The sequence below is a fragment of the Tinamus guttatus genome, unplaced genomic scaffold (genome assembly GCF_059628265.1).
Source record: "Tinamus guttatus ecotype Peru unplaced genomic scaffold, ASM5962826v1 Tinamus_guttatus_pri_ptg001160l, whole genome shotgun sequence".
Lineage (NCBI taxonomy): Eukaryota > Metazoa > Chordata > Aves > Tinamiformes > Tinamidae > Tinamus > Tinamus guttatus.
Window position 1 is genome coordinate 277,871 of NW_028289694.1, and position 12,659 is coordinate 290,529.

The window sequence follows — 12,659 nt, forward strand, 5'->3', positions numbered from 1 at the left end:
TCACGCCAGTCTTCAAAAAAGGCAAGAAGGAGGACCCAGGCAACTACAGGCCAGTCAGCCTCACCTCCGTCCCCGGAAAAGTGATGGAACGGCTCATACTGGCCGTTGTCTCCAAGCACATGGAGGACAAGAAGGTGCTCAAGAGTAGTCAGCATGGATTCACCAAGGGGAAATCTTGCCTGACTAACCTGATAGCCTTCTATGATGAAATGACCGGCTGGATAGACGAGGGGAGAGCGGTGGATGTCGTCTATCTCGACTTCACCAAGGCTTTTGACACCGTCCCTCACAACATCCTCCTGGGCAAGCTCCGGAAGTGTGGGATAGATGAGTGGACAGTGAGGTGGATTAGGAACTGGCTGGATGGCAGGGCTCAGAGGGTGGTAATCAGCGGTGCAGAGTCTAGTTGGAGGCCTGTGGCTAGTGGGGTCCCCCAGGGGTCAGTCCTTGGTCCAGTCCTGTTCAATTTATTCATCAATGACCTGGATGAAGGCACGGAGTGCTCCCTCAGCAGGTTTGCTGATGACACGAAACTGGGAGGAGTAGCCGATACCCCAGAGGGCTGTGCTGCCATCCAGAGGGACCTGGACAGACTGGACAACTGGGCGGTGAAAAACCTCATGCAATTCAACAAGGCCAAGTGCAAGGTCCTGCACCTGGGGAGGAATAACCCCAGGCACCAGTACAGGCTGGGGACCGACCTTCTGGAGAGCAGCTCTGCGGAGAAAGACCTGGGTGTCATGGTGGATGATAAGTTGACCATGAGGCAGCAGTGTGCCCTCGTGGCCAAGAAGGCCAATGGAATCCTGGGCTGCATTAAGAAGAGCATCTCCAGCAGGTCGAGGGAGGTGATCCTGCCCCTCTACTCAGCCCTGGTGAGGCCGCATCTGGAGTATTGTGTCCAGTTCTGGGCTCCACAGTACAAGAGGGATGTGGAGCTGCTGGAGAGAGTCCAGCGCAGGGCTACAAGGATGATCAGGGGCCTGGAACATCTGCCCTATGAGGAGAGGCTGAGGGAGCTGGGCCTGTTCAGCCTGGAGAGGAGAAGTCTGAAAGGGGATCTGATCAGTGTCTGTCAGTACCTCAAGGGAGGGAGTGCAGAGGATGGTGATGGTCTCTTTTCAGTGGTGGCCACTGATAGGACTAGAGGAAATGGCCGGAAATTGAAACACCAAAAATTCCATAGGAACTTAAGGAAAAATTTATTAACAGTGAGGGTGACAGAGCACCGGAACAGGCTGCCCAGAGAGGTTGTGGAGTCTCCTTCTCTGGAGATCTTCAAAACCCGCTTGGATGCAGTCCTGTGCCACGTGCTCTAGGTGTCCCTGCGTATGCAGGGGGTTTGGACTAGATGATCTCTAGAGGTCCCTTCCAACCCTAAGCATTCTATGATTCTATGATTCTATGATTCTATGACAGATGGAGAGGCACAAGCTGTCACTGCACGGAAACACAGTTGCAATAATGGAGATGCTTTGAGACCACTCACATGACTAGGGGGCTGTGATGGCAGAGGACAAGCTCCCCAGGCAGGAAGGTTAGGGGGGAAAAGCAGGATGGAGTGGATGTCCTTGATGTGAAGGGACAGCTCAGATGGAAGGAGCTCTTGCATGGGATGGATCAAGGTCTGGGTGAGAGCTTGCATAGGCTCCCTCCTGCTGGGGGAATCCAGCAATCTGAAGGGTGGTGGAGCTTAGGAAAGCCAGCAGGTCTTTAAGGAGCACAGCCACCCAGCAAAAGGATGGTCCATCCCGATGCTCATTAAAACTAGAACACACCTTGGGAGATCAGCTTGGCTACACAGGATAGTATTGTCTACTTTGTAGGGATGGTGTTCCAATAAGGACAAAAACCAGGTCCTGCCCTTAGGACAGACCAAGCCTTGCAGTGATATGGGCTGGCGAGTGTCCGGCTGGGCAGCAGTTCTTTGGAGAAGGACCTTTGTGGGCAGCAAGCTGCATGTGAACCAGCAAAATGTTCTGGAGGCCACAGTGTCCTCGACTGCATGAACAGGAGTCCCCTACTCTGTACTCACTAGAGTACCTCTAGATACTGCATTCAATTGGTCTCTCTGCTCATCACGTGGAGTTCAGTGTCAGGCGCCCAAGGTGGTTGGGGGCTGGAGCACCACTTGCCCCACTGTGAGGAGAGGGTTTGGGTTTGTTCAGTACAAAGAAGTTAAGGCTTCTACTGATTTTTTTTTTCCTTTTTTTCCTTTTTTACTTTTTTTTTCTTTTTTTTCCTCCCCGGATTGAGACCCTTCTACTGGGGTGAGGTTGCTTTTTCAGGCCTGGGCAGCACATGGCCTGCACGCAGAAGCTGAAGGCCATGAGCTTCTTTAGCCTGCTCAAGTGTTACAGCTAATGGGAAGAGAACAGGAGCCTGTGACTGCCTGCAGGGTGGTTTCAGGGATGATGGAAGATGTTCTGGTAGTGGGAAAGAAACTGAGAAGGAGAAAGAGCCACAAACTGAAGCTTGAGGTACAGACTTGACTTGAAGAAAAGAGAAATGTCACTTAAGAGCAGTGCTGTGGTGCAAGAGGTGACCTGGAGGGGACCTGAGAGCAAACCATGCCATTGTGTTTCAAACAACAGTCACTAAGGACAGAGAGACATGAGAAAAGATGGAGAGATGCTAGGGTGAGAACAAGGTGGGGAAGCAGCTTGATGTCTACAGGCTGCAGGGAAACAGGCACAGGCATGGGAAAGTGTAGGAGAACTCAAGGGAGAGACAGCTGAGGGCGGTGCCAACACCTCCTCAAGAACTAGGTCTATGTCCTCTTGGCCATGGCTGGTGTCTCTGCCATTGAGGCCTAGAAGAAGAAACTTCTTCCTTCTGGCAACAGGGCCTCCTTGCCTGCTTTCCCCCAGGGACGCAAGAGGTCCTGGATCAGTGTCCTGCCCTAGACCTTGAACACCCCCACCTATACACTGCTCCAACCAAAAGCCTTGAGCAAAGCCTGATGGAAAGGATCCCCCTACTTAGGGTCTGGGCCTCTGTTTGGTCAATCTGCTTGAAAATAAACATGTAGGGTTGACTTGACATCAGAGGCACCTGCACGTTGCATTTTTCCTATGTTTAATCATGACTTCCAACTCTCTGCTCTAATCAGTCCCTGGGGAGGCTTTGCTTGGTAATGAACCACAGTGGGACCCATTAACCCTCCAAGAAACTTGGGGATGTGCTTCTCACTTGAACTTCTTGAGAAGTTTCTTCAGTCTCCTCTCAGCATCAGTGGTTCATGGACTCAGCACCAACTACTCCCAAAGGGTCAGTCAAATGCAAAACCCTTCAGGAGCCATGATTCTTGCCATAATTTTCTTCAATTTTCAAATCTTCTATAGCTAATTGGAAAGGAGTGTCTTAACATTAGACTGATTACAATGAGCACCTGGAAAAGAAAGTGTTTTTTTTTTTTTTTTGAGCTTTCTTAATTTTTTCCATTTTCTGAATCAGCCATGCACACTTTCTCCACTTCCTAGAGTGTCTCCTAATGAAGTCTGGACATGTGTGAAAAGCAGTGCTTTTGAGAGGAGACCTGTATGAAGAACCTTCTTGCTCAGCTCCCCAGCCCTGCCACTTCTCTCATCAGCCACTGGGGACTTGGATCACTCTGGCTAAAATCAAACTGTTTTTCTCACTCCAGTAGCTGAATGTTACAGCTCATGTGCACCAATTCCCACCTGAACTAGCTGCAAACATGTAAAAGTATTAAGTATGATAAAACAAAATAACCTGGATCCTATGTCAATAGGAAACAAAATGCACTCCTCAACTGCAGGCTGAGTCCCGAGTTGCCTCCAAGGAGCTCCACAGCCTACAAGGAATAACCTTCCTTGAACCTCTTGTCACAAACAGTTAGTAAAGCCTGGATAGACACACGGTGAAGGAGACATTTTTCCTAATGACAAGCTAAGGGCCTGCAGGAGCCACCTGCAAAAATTTCAGCACCACAAGGGAACTAGCCCAGGGCATCTCCAGCAGCACCAGCCTCTCTACGTGATCAAATTGAATCCATCCCCTAAAGCAGATTATAGTCATAAGCAGGAATATCCTGAAAGAATAACAAAGACGGCCTTTTCCAAAACTTCAGGCAGTCTTTAACAATTTGAAATACATTTTCATTCTTCTAATTTGGCAGCACCATGTTCTTGCACTACTTTCACCACGGCCATGAAGCAAGGCAGGAAGCAGAGCCCTAGATAAAGTTCTCAGGGGGATCTGTGTTAAGGGCTCCTTTGCTCTTTTCTGGCCTATCATCTCTATCTTAATCAGCACAGTGCATGAAACCCTGCTGAGGAAGTGAAGAACAGCGAGCCTGCTTTGGTGCCTCCAGGAGGAAGACTGTCTTCTGCCACAGACTGTCCTCCATCCCACTTCTACCCAAAGAGCAGCCCACAGCAGTTATCATGGAACTGAGGCTCACCCTCATCTCAGCCTGTGCTCAGACTTTGTGCTCTTTCATCCCACAGGCCTTTGATCCTGTCTTACCAAACGCAAACCCTCAAACCAAGCCCCAACCCCAGGCAATCCCACAGGTCTGCCCAGGGCACACACTTGCTAGGGCAGGGACAGAGAAGTGACCTCTCCAGTTGCCCCTTTCAGACATTTCTCGGGCTTCACCTTGTTGGTGAAGGTTGACTGAAGCCAAGCATGGCTGCGCTTGCTAGAATCCCAGTCCCATTCAGCCATGAGCCCACATTTTCCTTCTTCATTCTTTTACTCTCACTGAAGCAGGAGCAGGGAGATTTGGCTTTCCCCAAACCATCCTTACTTTGCTCAACAATATTTCTGACTTCCTCCTTTGCAGCCTCTCCCTTCTTCCCCTTACCACATGCTGCCTTATTGACTTGAAGGCCACATGCCAGTTCCCTTTTTAGTCAAGCTAGGCTCCAGAGATGTTTCCTAATTTTACCAACTGTTTGTATGGAGCATTCTTCTTCTTGACAGATGCTTACTTAATGGCTGCCTTTCCTGAGGTCCTCCACCCTTCAGAGCTGCTTGGGGCTGCTCTCCTCAGAGTGGGGAACCTGGGGCCTTGGCCCCCAACAAGAACATGGTCACCGTGGGGATCACCCGCTCACAATGGCCTTACGGGCAGGCTATCACTGCCATCACAAAGCCCTGGTGGTTTCCATGGGGACCCTATCATCATGCCCTGCTGGACACCATGGCAGACCCCATCATGATGCCTTTGTGGGGACTATGGAGGTCCCATCATGATTCCTTGGTGGAGACCTTGGAGAAAGACACCATCACAATGTCTTGGTGAAAACCATGGGGATCCCATCATGAGGTCTTTCTAGAGATCCATAGTAGAGATCTACACAAGGCCAGCTCTGTTGCTCTGCCCACTAATCCTCATCCCTACAATCCTGACTGGCTCTCTGTCCGTCCCTAAGCAGAGCTCCCTGCATCCCACTGCTCTCTCCAGGGGTTCCTTTGTTCACATCACTTGCACCTTTCCCTGCCATCCCAGGTCATCAATTCCTCACTCTTGCTGGAGTCTTCTCCCCTGAGTCACTCCCAGTTTAAGGCTCTCATCACCCTCTTGGCCACCTGGTTGATGACCATCAGGCCAGCAGATGGGAAGAGCCTCCATCCAAAGGATATGTGACAACCTGCAGTCTTGGTGCCCTGCTGTGGGCTCAGCTCCAGGTCCTCCTCCAACTCCTACTGAAAATATAAACTGAAAAAGAAGAGAAAAAAAAGGGGGAGAGAGCGGGAAAGACCCATGCTATTTATCCTCTCCAATTTCATCTTGTAATAAACCGGTATGAGGGTACATGTAAGCAATATGAATTAGGGTATCTGAAATGCAGAATTAAACCATGAATCCTTAGGACATGTTTCTCCGTCTTGCATCAGTGCATGCCCAGATGTGCAGGGATGCTGCTGCTGGAGGCATGTTCTGTGCATCACTGTGCCAGAGCAAAGGGCACCCCAAGGACACTGAGTGAAGACTCCAATGACTGTAGACTCCAAAGCCCATGGAGAGATCAGCAGGTTGTGAGGAAGTTCCAGAAGTGCCTTTGCCCACTCTGGCCCATGTACAGCACCAGCAGCCCCTTTGCTGGCCCTCCGAGTCCACAAAGCAGGGTTAAGGAGATAACGAAGGGATCCCAGGCACCCAAGGGCCATGCCAGTGACATAGGGACCATGGGTGTGCGTGTGCAGTGCTTGTAGGTGGGCACATGGACCACTTGTGACTATCACAGCTGCCTAGCCTGCGGGACAGGGCAGGATGGCAGATTTCTTGAAGCAATCTCTGGGAAAGCACACGTGCTACTGCAGAAGTCCCTAGGCCTGGGCAGCCAGCAGTCCATCCACCCTGAGGCCCTCATTAGCCCAGTCCCTGTTCATATCATCTGGCGGAGTGAGCAGAAATTCAGGGCAGGAGAGCTAGAAGGGTGTGAGAGTTCAGAGACCAGAGCACAGAGCTCAGTGTGATGCGTCTCCTATTTTTGCAGCACGCTGCGTGCAGGCGAGATGGATTTTCCCTACAGTCAGTGTTGGAATTCATTTATTAGGGTAGAGGTAGGAAACCCATCATAACCTGGGGCACTTGCCCAGCAAGCACTGCAGTGGGACATGGTTTTCCTACAGGTGCCCTACTGTACCTGTTCCTGTCCCCACTGCTAATGCTTTCCTGTTTTCTTTCTGTAGAGAGAACTCTGTAGACAGTTCTTGTGTGAAATCCTTCAGACCCTCAAGCTCTCCTGCTCACACTCCTACCTCAGCCAAGTTAGTCATCTTATTATTAGTGCCAGTTTGATGTTTGATTGTTTCATTGTCACAATGTTATCCTATGAGCAGATCTTTGCTGTTCTGTGAGAGCAGGGCCAGCCCAAAGCCTTTTCCATGTGTCTCCCACACCTGCCCGCTGTCTGCCTTTAGCACTGTCATGTTTGCCTACCTGAGGTCCCCTATGTCTCCTCTCCTGCTCTGGATCTGGTAGTGGTTGTTCTGTACACGGTGGTGCCTCCAACAGCGAAGCCCCCTCATCTACGACACAAGGAACAAGGCGCTCAAGGAGGCTGAGGAAAATAATTTCACGGATATTTTTCAGCCTAGGGAAATTGTCATTGCTCTCTAAAAATGATTCCCTCAGCATCCTATACCAATGCTGAACATTGTTTCTTCACTATTTTTCCTAATATTTATATTACATTTTTAATATTTTTTCACTTCATTTTTTATTAACAGTAGTAGTATTTTATATCCTGTTGTTACCCAAACTGCTGCATATCTTCCACCTTAACTGAGACTTCTCTGTTGCATCTGGTCTCCACACTCCAGAAACCTCACGGCCTGTTTACATCCTGGTCTTTGCCTTTCCAGGGAATGTTAGGGGGATTCAAGAGCCTTCCAGCCTGTTCTGCCAGTAAGAACCAGGGCCTATGATCCACGGACTTTGTCATGTTGCTTAAAGATGTCATCCATGCCCTCAGCCTGACTGCATGGTCTGTAGCTCCCAGCATGATGTCACCCTTCATCTGATGCTCGCCCACAAGCACATACCCAAACCTTGTCCATACCATGGAAGCACTTTGTACATCCAAGCTGCCCCTCCACACAAAGGACCTGCCCCCTCCTCCTCTTTCCTCAAAACCTCCCCTGAAGAGCTTTTACCCCAGCAGCGCAGGCCTCCAGTTGTGTGGGTGGTGATAATGCATCGCAGTTATTGCAATGGTTTTGAGGTCCTGTGACAGCTTGTGCTTCTGTCTCCACGCCAGGCTACAGGCATTTGCATATATTTGGGCTGCAAAATATCAGGATGTGGCACAGAAGACAGATTGGTCCTGGTGAAACCTGTGTGCAATGGCCCCACTTGAGAGCAGAGCCATGCTGGCATGGAGAGCAGGGGTCAATGCAATGGTGAGAGGAGGTTCCCACTAAGAGAGCCAAGGCAGCAGTGCCCAAGACCAGGGAGAAACAGAGCTGGGCTGTGAGGGAGCGACAGGAGAGGGTTTTGTTGCCGGAGCTGATTTGTAGCACCCTGGGGCCTGGGACAGAGGTGAGCCCATGTCCAGGCAGGAGAAGGTGCCCTTGAAGATGTCCTTGGGCTTGATCCAACTGTGATCCACCAATCCTGGGGTCAGCATTAGCCCCATCCTGTTTTCCAGGGTGCAAAGAGGTTGTGTGGGAACAAAGCGAGAAGCTTTTAGGAGAGCAGAGACCAGTGCAGACCCCTTGGTGTGAGGTGCCTCTCCCAGTTATGAAGCATGCTCAGCTGCAGGAGGGATTGGACATGGTTTGCCATAGATCCCAGGCTGTGCCTCCTAGAGGAAACATCTGGTTATGCTGCACAAGCCAGACATCTATCTTGGCCCTGCAGCCTATTTCTATGTCACTGAATTAAATGTCTGCACTGAATTATATGAACTTTTCGCACTGTAATGATCTGCCAGGGTCTCTACATTATACTACATGGTGCTCGCGTAGTGCCCCCCTCTTGCCTCTTTCTGGGTGTCCTGCCTATTAGGGGCTTCATAACTAGAGCCTTCCAGAGTGGGACACTTCCAACTTTCATAGTCATCCTCTGATGAAACAGACGGCAATTTTGGAATCCTTTTTTCCCCCATTAATTAGGAAAGGACAACAAGTGTGATTCTTTTAGGTTGCTTCATGCACATTTCCCAGGAGGAGGGAGCACAAGGGACAGAGAAATTGATGAGTTCAGCTGGGCCTCTGCTCCTGAGCGGGGCCAGGCTCCTGGGATGGAGGCAGCTCGTGGCAGCCTGGCAGCACTGCCCAGAGACAGCCGAGTGCAGGAGCAGCTCCTGTGCCAAGAGCAGCAGGGCTGCGGGCACTGCCTGCTGCTGCGGACAGCAGAGGAGAGAAGGCAGCGAGAGGGGAACGGCAGCGTGAAGCAGAGATGAGAACTTGTTGTGGGAGCAACCTTTCCAGCCCTTGACACGGTGAGCAGGGCAAATCTGCTGAGGTTCCTGGAGAGCTCTTCTGAACTCAGTGCATATAATTAAGGATTGGGATTTTAAAAGGTCTCTCTCCTGGAGTATCCAGGGTTTAGCAGGAGGAGGAGATTCCCTGCCACATGCACGAGGGGTCCTTTACTGGAGAAGAGCAAGAGAAGGGCTATTTGAAAGGGAATGAGCTTTCCTTCAGGTCTCTGCTCTTTCAACCACCTTATTATGCCTGGGAGAAGGTAGAACAAGTTTTCTACTTTGATAAGGATCTGAGAGTCCTAAACCTTCACTCTGAAAGATTAAGAGAGAATTAATAGTTCTGTGAGAAACCTCAGCAAGCTGCTTAATCCCCATCTTAGCCTGGAGGCTGCATCAATATCATCTTTGTGGCCTCATAGGACTTTCTATAACCTACTTCTTAGGACCTGCAACTTCAGAGCTTCCCTTGGACATTGCCCAGAGGTTTATGCAGGGCGGAGCTGAGCACAGATAGGGTCATATGGGATCTGTGAGCAGTGGCAGGGACAAGACCCAGGGACAGAGGAAGGGCTGCCGGCAGGGACAGCTGCAGGCAGCAGAGATGGGCAGGGAAGGGGCAGGAAGTGCAGGGCAGGAGCCGCCTCCTCTGCAGCCAGACCTGGGCGATCTCTCCTGCCACGGGACCATTTCCAGCCTCCCCACCAAGGGAGTAAGGTGTCCCCTTCTGTGAGGTGACATACCCATCTGGTAAGGTGAAGGTTTTCCAGAATGCCTCTCTGTACCTCTCCTTGCCTCTCTTGGCAGCACATTGAGGGTGTTTTGGCTAGGAGGGAACATACCCTTGGGTATATGGAGACAGGGTGAGAAATTTGGATATGGGCACTAAGACACTGCACTGCTCTGCCCTCAGCAGGGCCTGTCTCCTTTTAGGGCAGCATATGGGAGCAACCACCCTCTACCTCAAGGAGACAGGAGCTGTGGGAAGGAGACTAACAGACAAACAAGATGTCCCCACTCTGCACATAGTGACTGTGGATGCATTCCCTTAAGGACTGAGAGCTGAAATGTGAAGGATTTGTCCTTTTGGGGAAGCCTCGCCAGGAGTGACAAAGACACCTCAGAACTGTTTACCAAAAATAAAACTACAGTTCCTCAAACCTCTTTGCTTACTCTTCTCAGTAAAGATGCTGAAAAGCTAACGTACATGTTGAGTGGATTTCACCTGCCAGAAAAGGTGAATGTGCAAGTGTGTGACCTTCACTGCCCAGGTCCCACTATTGTACAACACAACAGATCCTTGTAATACATGGGTTGATGTATGATGAAGCCTGAGTGCTTCCCACAGCACTCTCAGCCAGTGCAAAATGGAGCTCAAGCAAAGCAACTGTACTAAGATACTCTTGCTAAAGAGAGGCAATGGCAGTCAGTGTTATAAAACTGAATGACTTGGGAGGTTTTTTTTTTTCTTGAAAAGTCTCTCCTAACTTCTCAATGTCTTCTGTTCCTTAGATAGGCCCACATGACTGGAGGGAGTGAATGTCCAACAGCAGCTCCCTCAATGAGTTCCTCCTCCTGCCATTCGCAGACACGCGGGAGCTGCAGCTCTTGCACTTCTGGCTCTTCCTGTGCATCTACCTGGCTGCCCTCCTGGCCAACGGCCTCATCATCACAGCCGTAGCCTGCGACCACCGCCTCCACACCCCCATGTACTTCTTCCTCCTCAACCTCTCCCTCCTCGACCTGGGCTCCATCTCAACAACTGTCCCCAAATCCATGGCCAATTCTCTGTGGGACACCAGGGACATTTCCTTTTTGGCATGTGCTGCCCAGGTCTTCCTGTTGGTCTTCTTCTTTGGAGGAGAGTTTTCTATCCTCACAGTCATGGCCTATGACCGCTACGTTGCCATCTGCAGACCCCTGCACTACGGGACCATCATGGACAGCAGGGCTTGTGTCAAAATGGCAGCAGCTGCCTGGGCCAGTGGCTTTCTCAATGCTCTCCTGCACACTGGGAACACATTTTCCATACCACTGTGCCAAGGCAACGTGGTGGAGCAGTTCTTCTGTGAGATCCCCCAGATCCTCAAGCTCTCCTGCTCAGACTCCTATCTCAGGGAAGTCCGGGTTAGCGTGGTTACTGCCTGCATAGCCTTTGGTTGTTTCATTTTCATTGTGCTGTCCTACGTGCAGATCTTCAGAGCTGTGCTGAGGATCCCCTCTGAGCAGGGCCGGCACAAAGCCTTTTCCATGTGCCTCCCACACCTGGCTGTGGTGTCCTTGTTTGTCATTACTATATTGTTTGCCTACCTGAAGCCCCCCTCCATCTCCTCCCCACTTCTAGATATGGTTGTGTCCATTCTGTACTCTGTAGTGCCTCCAGCCCTGAATCCCCTCATCTACAGCATGAGGAACAAGGAGCTCAAGGAGGCACTGAAGAAACTCAACCAGTGAGTACAAGGTCAGCGGTAACAGCTGTTTCATTCACTCACCAGGATATCTGCCATCGAGGCTGTATTTTATCCTTTTCTTTCTTTTTTACTTCTCTCTTTTACATACATCTTAAAATAATAAACGATAAAGACACCTAATTTTTGTCACGTCTGCACAGGAATCTCTCATTTAGCACTTAAACACAGACCATGATAAAGCAGGAAGCCAGGCTTCCCCCTTCACTAGTAGAGAGGGGGGATTCCCTGAGCCGCTTCTTTGAGCTCCCTTGGATGTGCCCAGTGCAGGGAGGAGAGTTTCCCTCTGCAGCGTCTTTTCCAGCACTGACACCAAGGGACCTCTGGGGTACAGAGTCACGGCGGGACAAGGGCAGGTGGGCTGAGACCAGGGGTCCAGTGTTGTTTAGGAGATCTCCGCTCTCGTGGCTATGGCTACAGTGTGATCTCCAATCTCTCTAATATGACAGAAATGGCAACCAAGGGTCACCACAGGTTTCCACGGTTGTATGCAAAGCTCCAACACACAAAACTAAACATGAGTGAATTGAAGGAAAGTCTAGAGGCAGCCTTCCCATGGCAGTTCATCTTTCCTGAAGACATATTCCAGGAGGGCAGCAGGATTTTCTCTATTTAGAGCTGTCCTCCTCATTTCCGTGCTTTCCTTCCATGCTTTATTCTGCAGATATGGCCCTGGAACTCTCAAAACCTGGTAGAGATAGGCTTGTTTTTCCCTCACACCCTGGAGGAACAGGCAGGACCAGTCTTTGGTCTCCCTTAAGACACAGCTGGACTCCAGAATAACATTTCCATAATAAAAGGGGATCTGCCCTATGATGGTTCTGAATGCGGCCTCTCTTTAGAAACTGGAATCCAAAAATACGCCCAAGGATGTGCAACCACAAATGGGCCTGCTCTTCTGCTTGTGAACTCCATGAGATCCAGGGGATGACCTCAGCATTCCAGGGTGATCTGTTAGCCTCAATCTAGGGTTCATCTCTCAGTGACCACTGCAGATAGGCAATGGTCTCTGCATTGCCTGTGCCAGGCTGCCCCACACGTGACTGTGCTGATGAGAGAAGAGTAGTAGAGGAGAAGAAAGGCAGAGGCAAAGGCAGAGGCATTTAGAAATATTGCCCAGCATCACATTACAAGGACAAGTGCGGGGTCCTGCACCTGGGGAGGAATAACCCCAGTCACCAGTATAGATTAGAGGTTGACCTGCTGGAAAGCAGCTCCACAGAGAGGGATTTGGGAATCCTGGTTGACAAGGAGTTAACCATGAGTCAGCAGTGTGCCCTCGTGGCCA

At 50.4% G+C, this 12,659-nt stretch overlaps 1 protein-coding gene across 1 annotated transcript; it reads left to right on the forward strand.

The window, feature by feature from the left end:
• The first annotated feature begins 10,442 nt into the window (after nucleotides 1-10,442).
• Nucleotides 10,443-11,357, forward strand: LOC148590679 (olfactory receptor 14C36-like). Its single transcript, XM_088538759.1, has one exon. It carries the CDS (start codon nucleotides 10,443-10,445, stop codon nucleotides 11,355-11,357), a length of 915 nt encoding a protein of 304 aa, XP_088394885.1.
• The last annotated feature ends 1,302 nt before the right edge of the window (nucleotides 11,358-12,659 follow it).

Coding starts and splice junctions, on each gene's coding strand:
- LOC148590679 (XM_088538759.1), top strand. CDS start 10,443: ATGTCCAACAGCAGCTCCCTCAATGAGTTCCTCCTCCTGCCATTCGCA.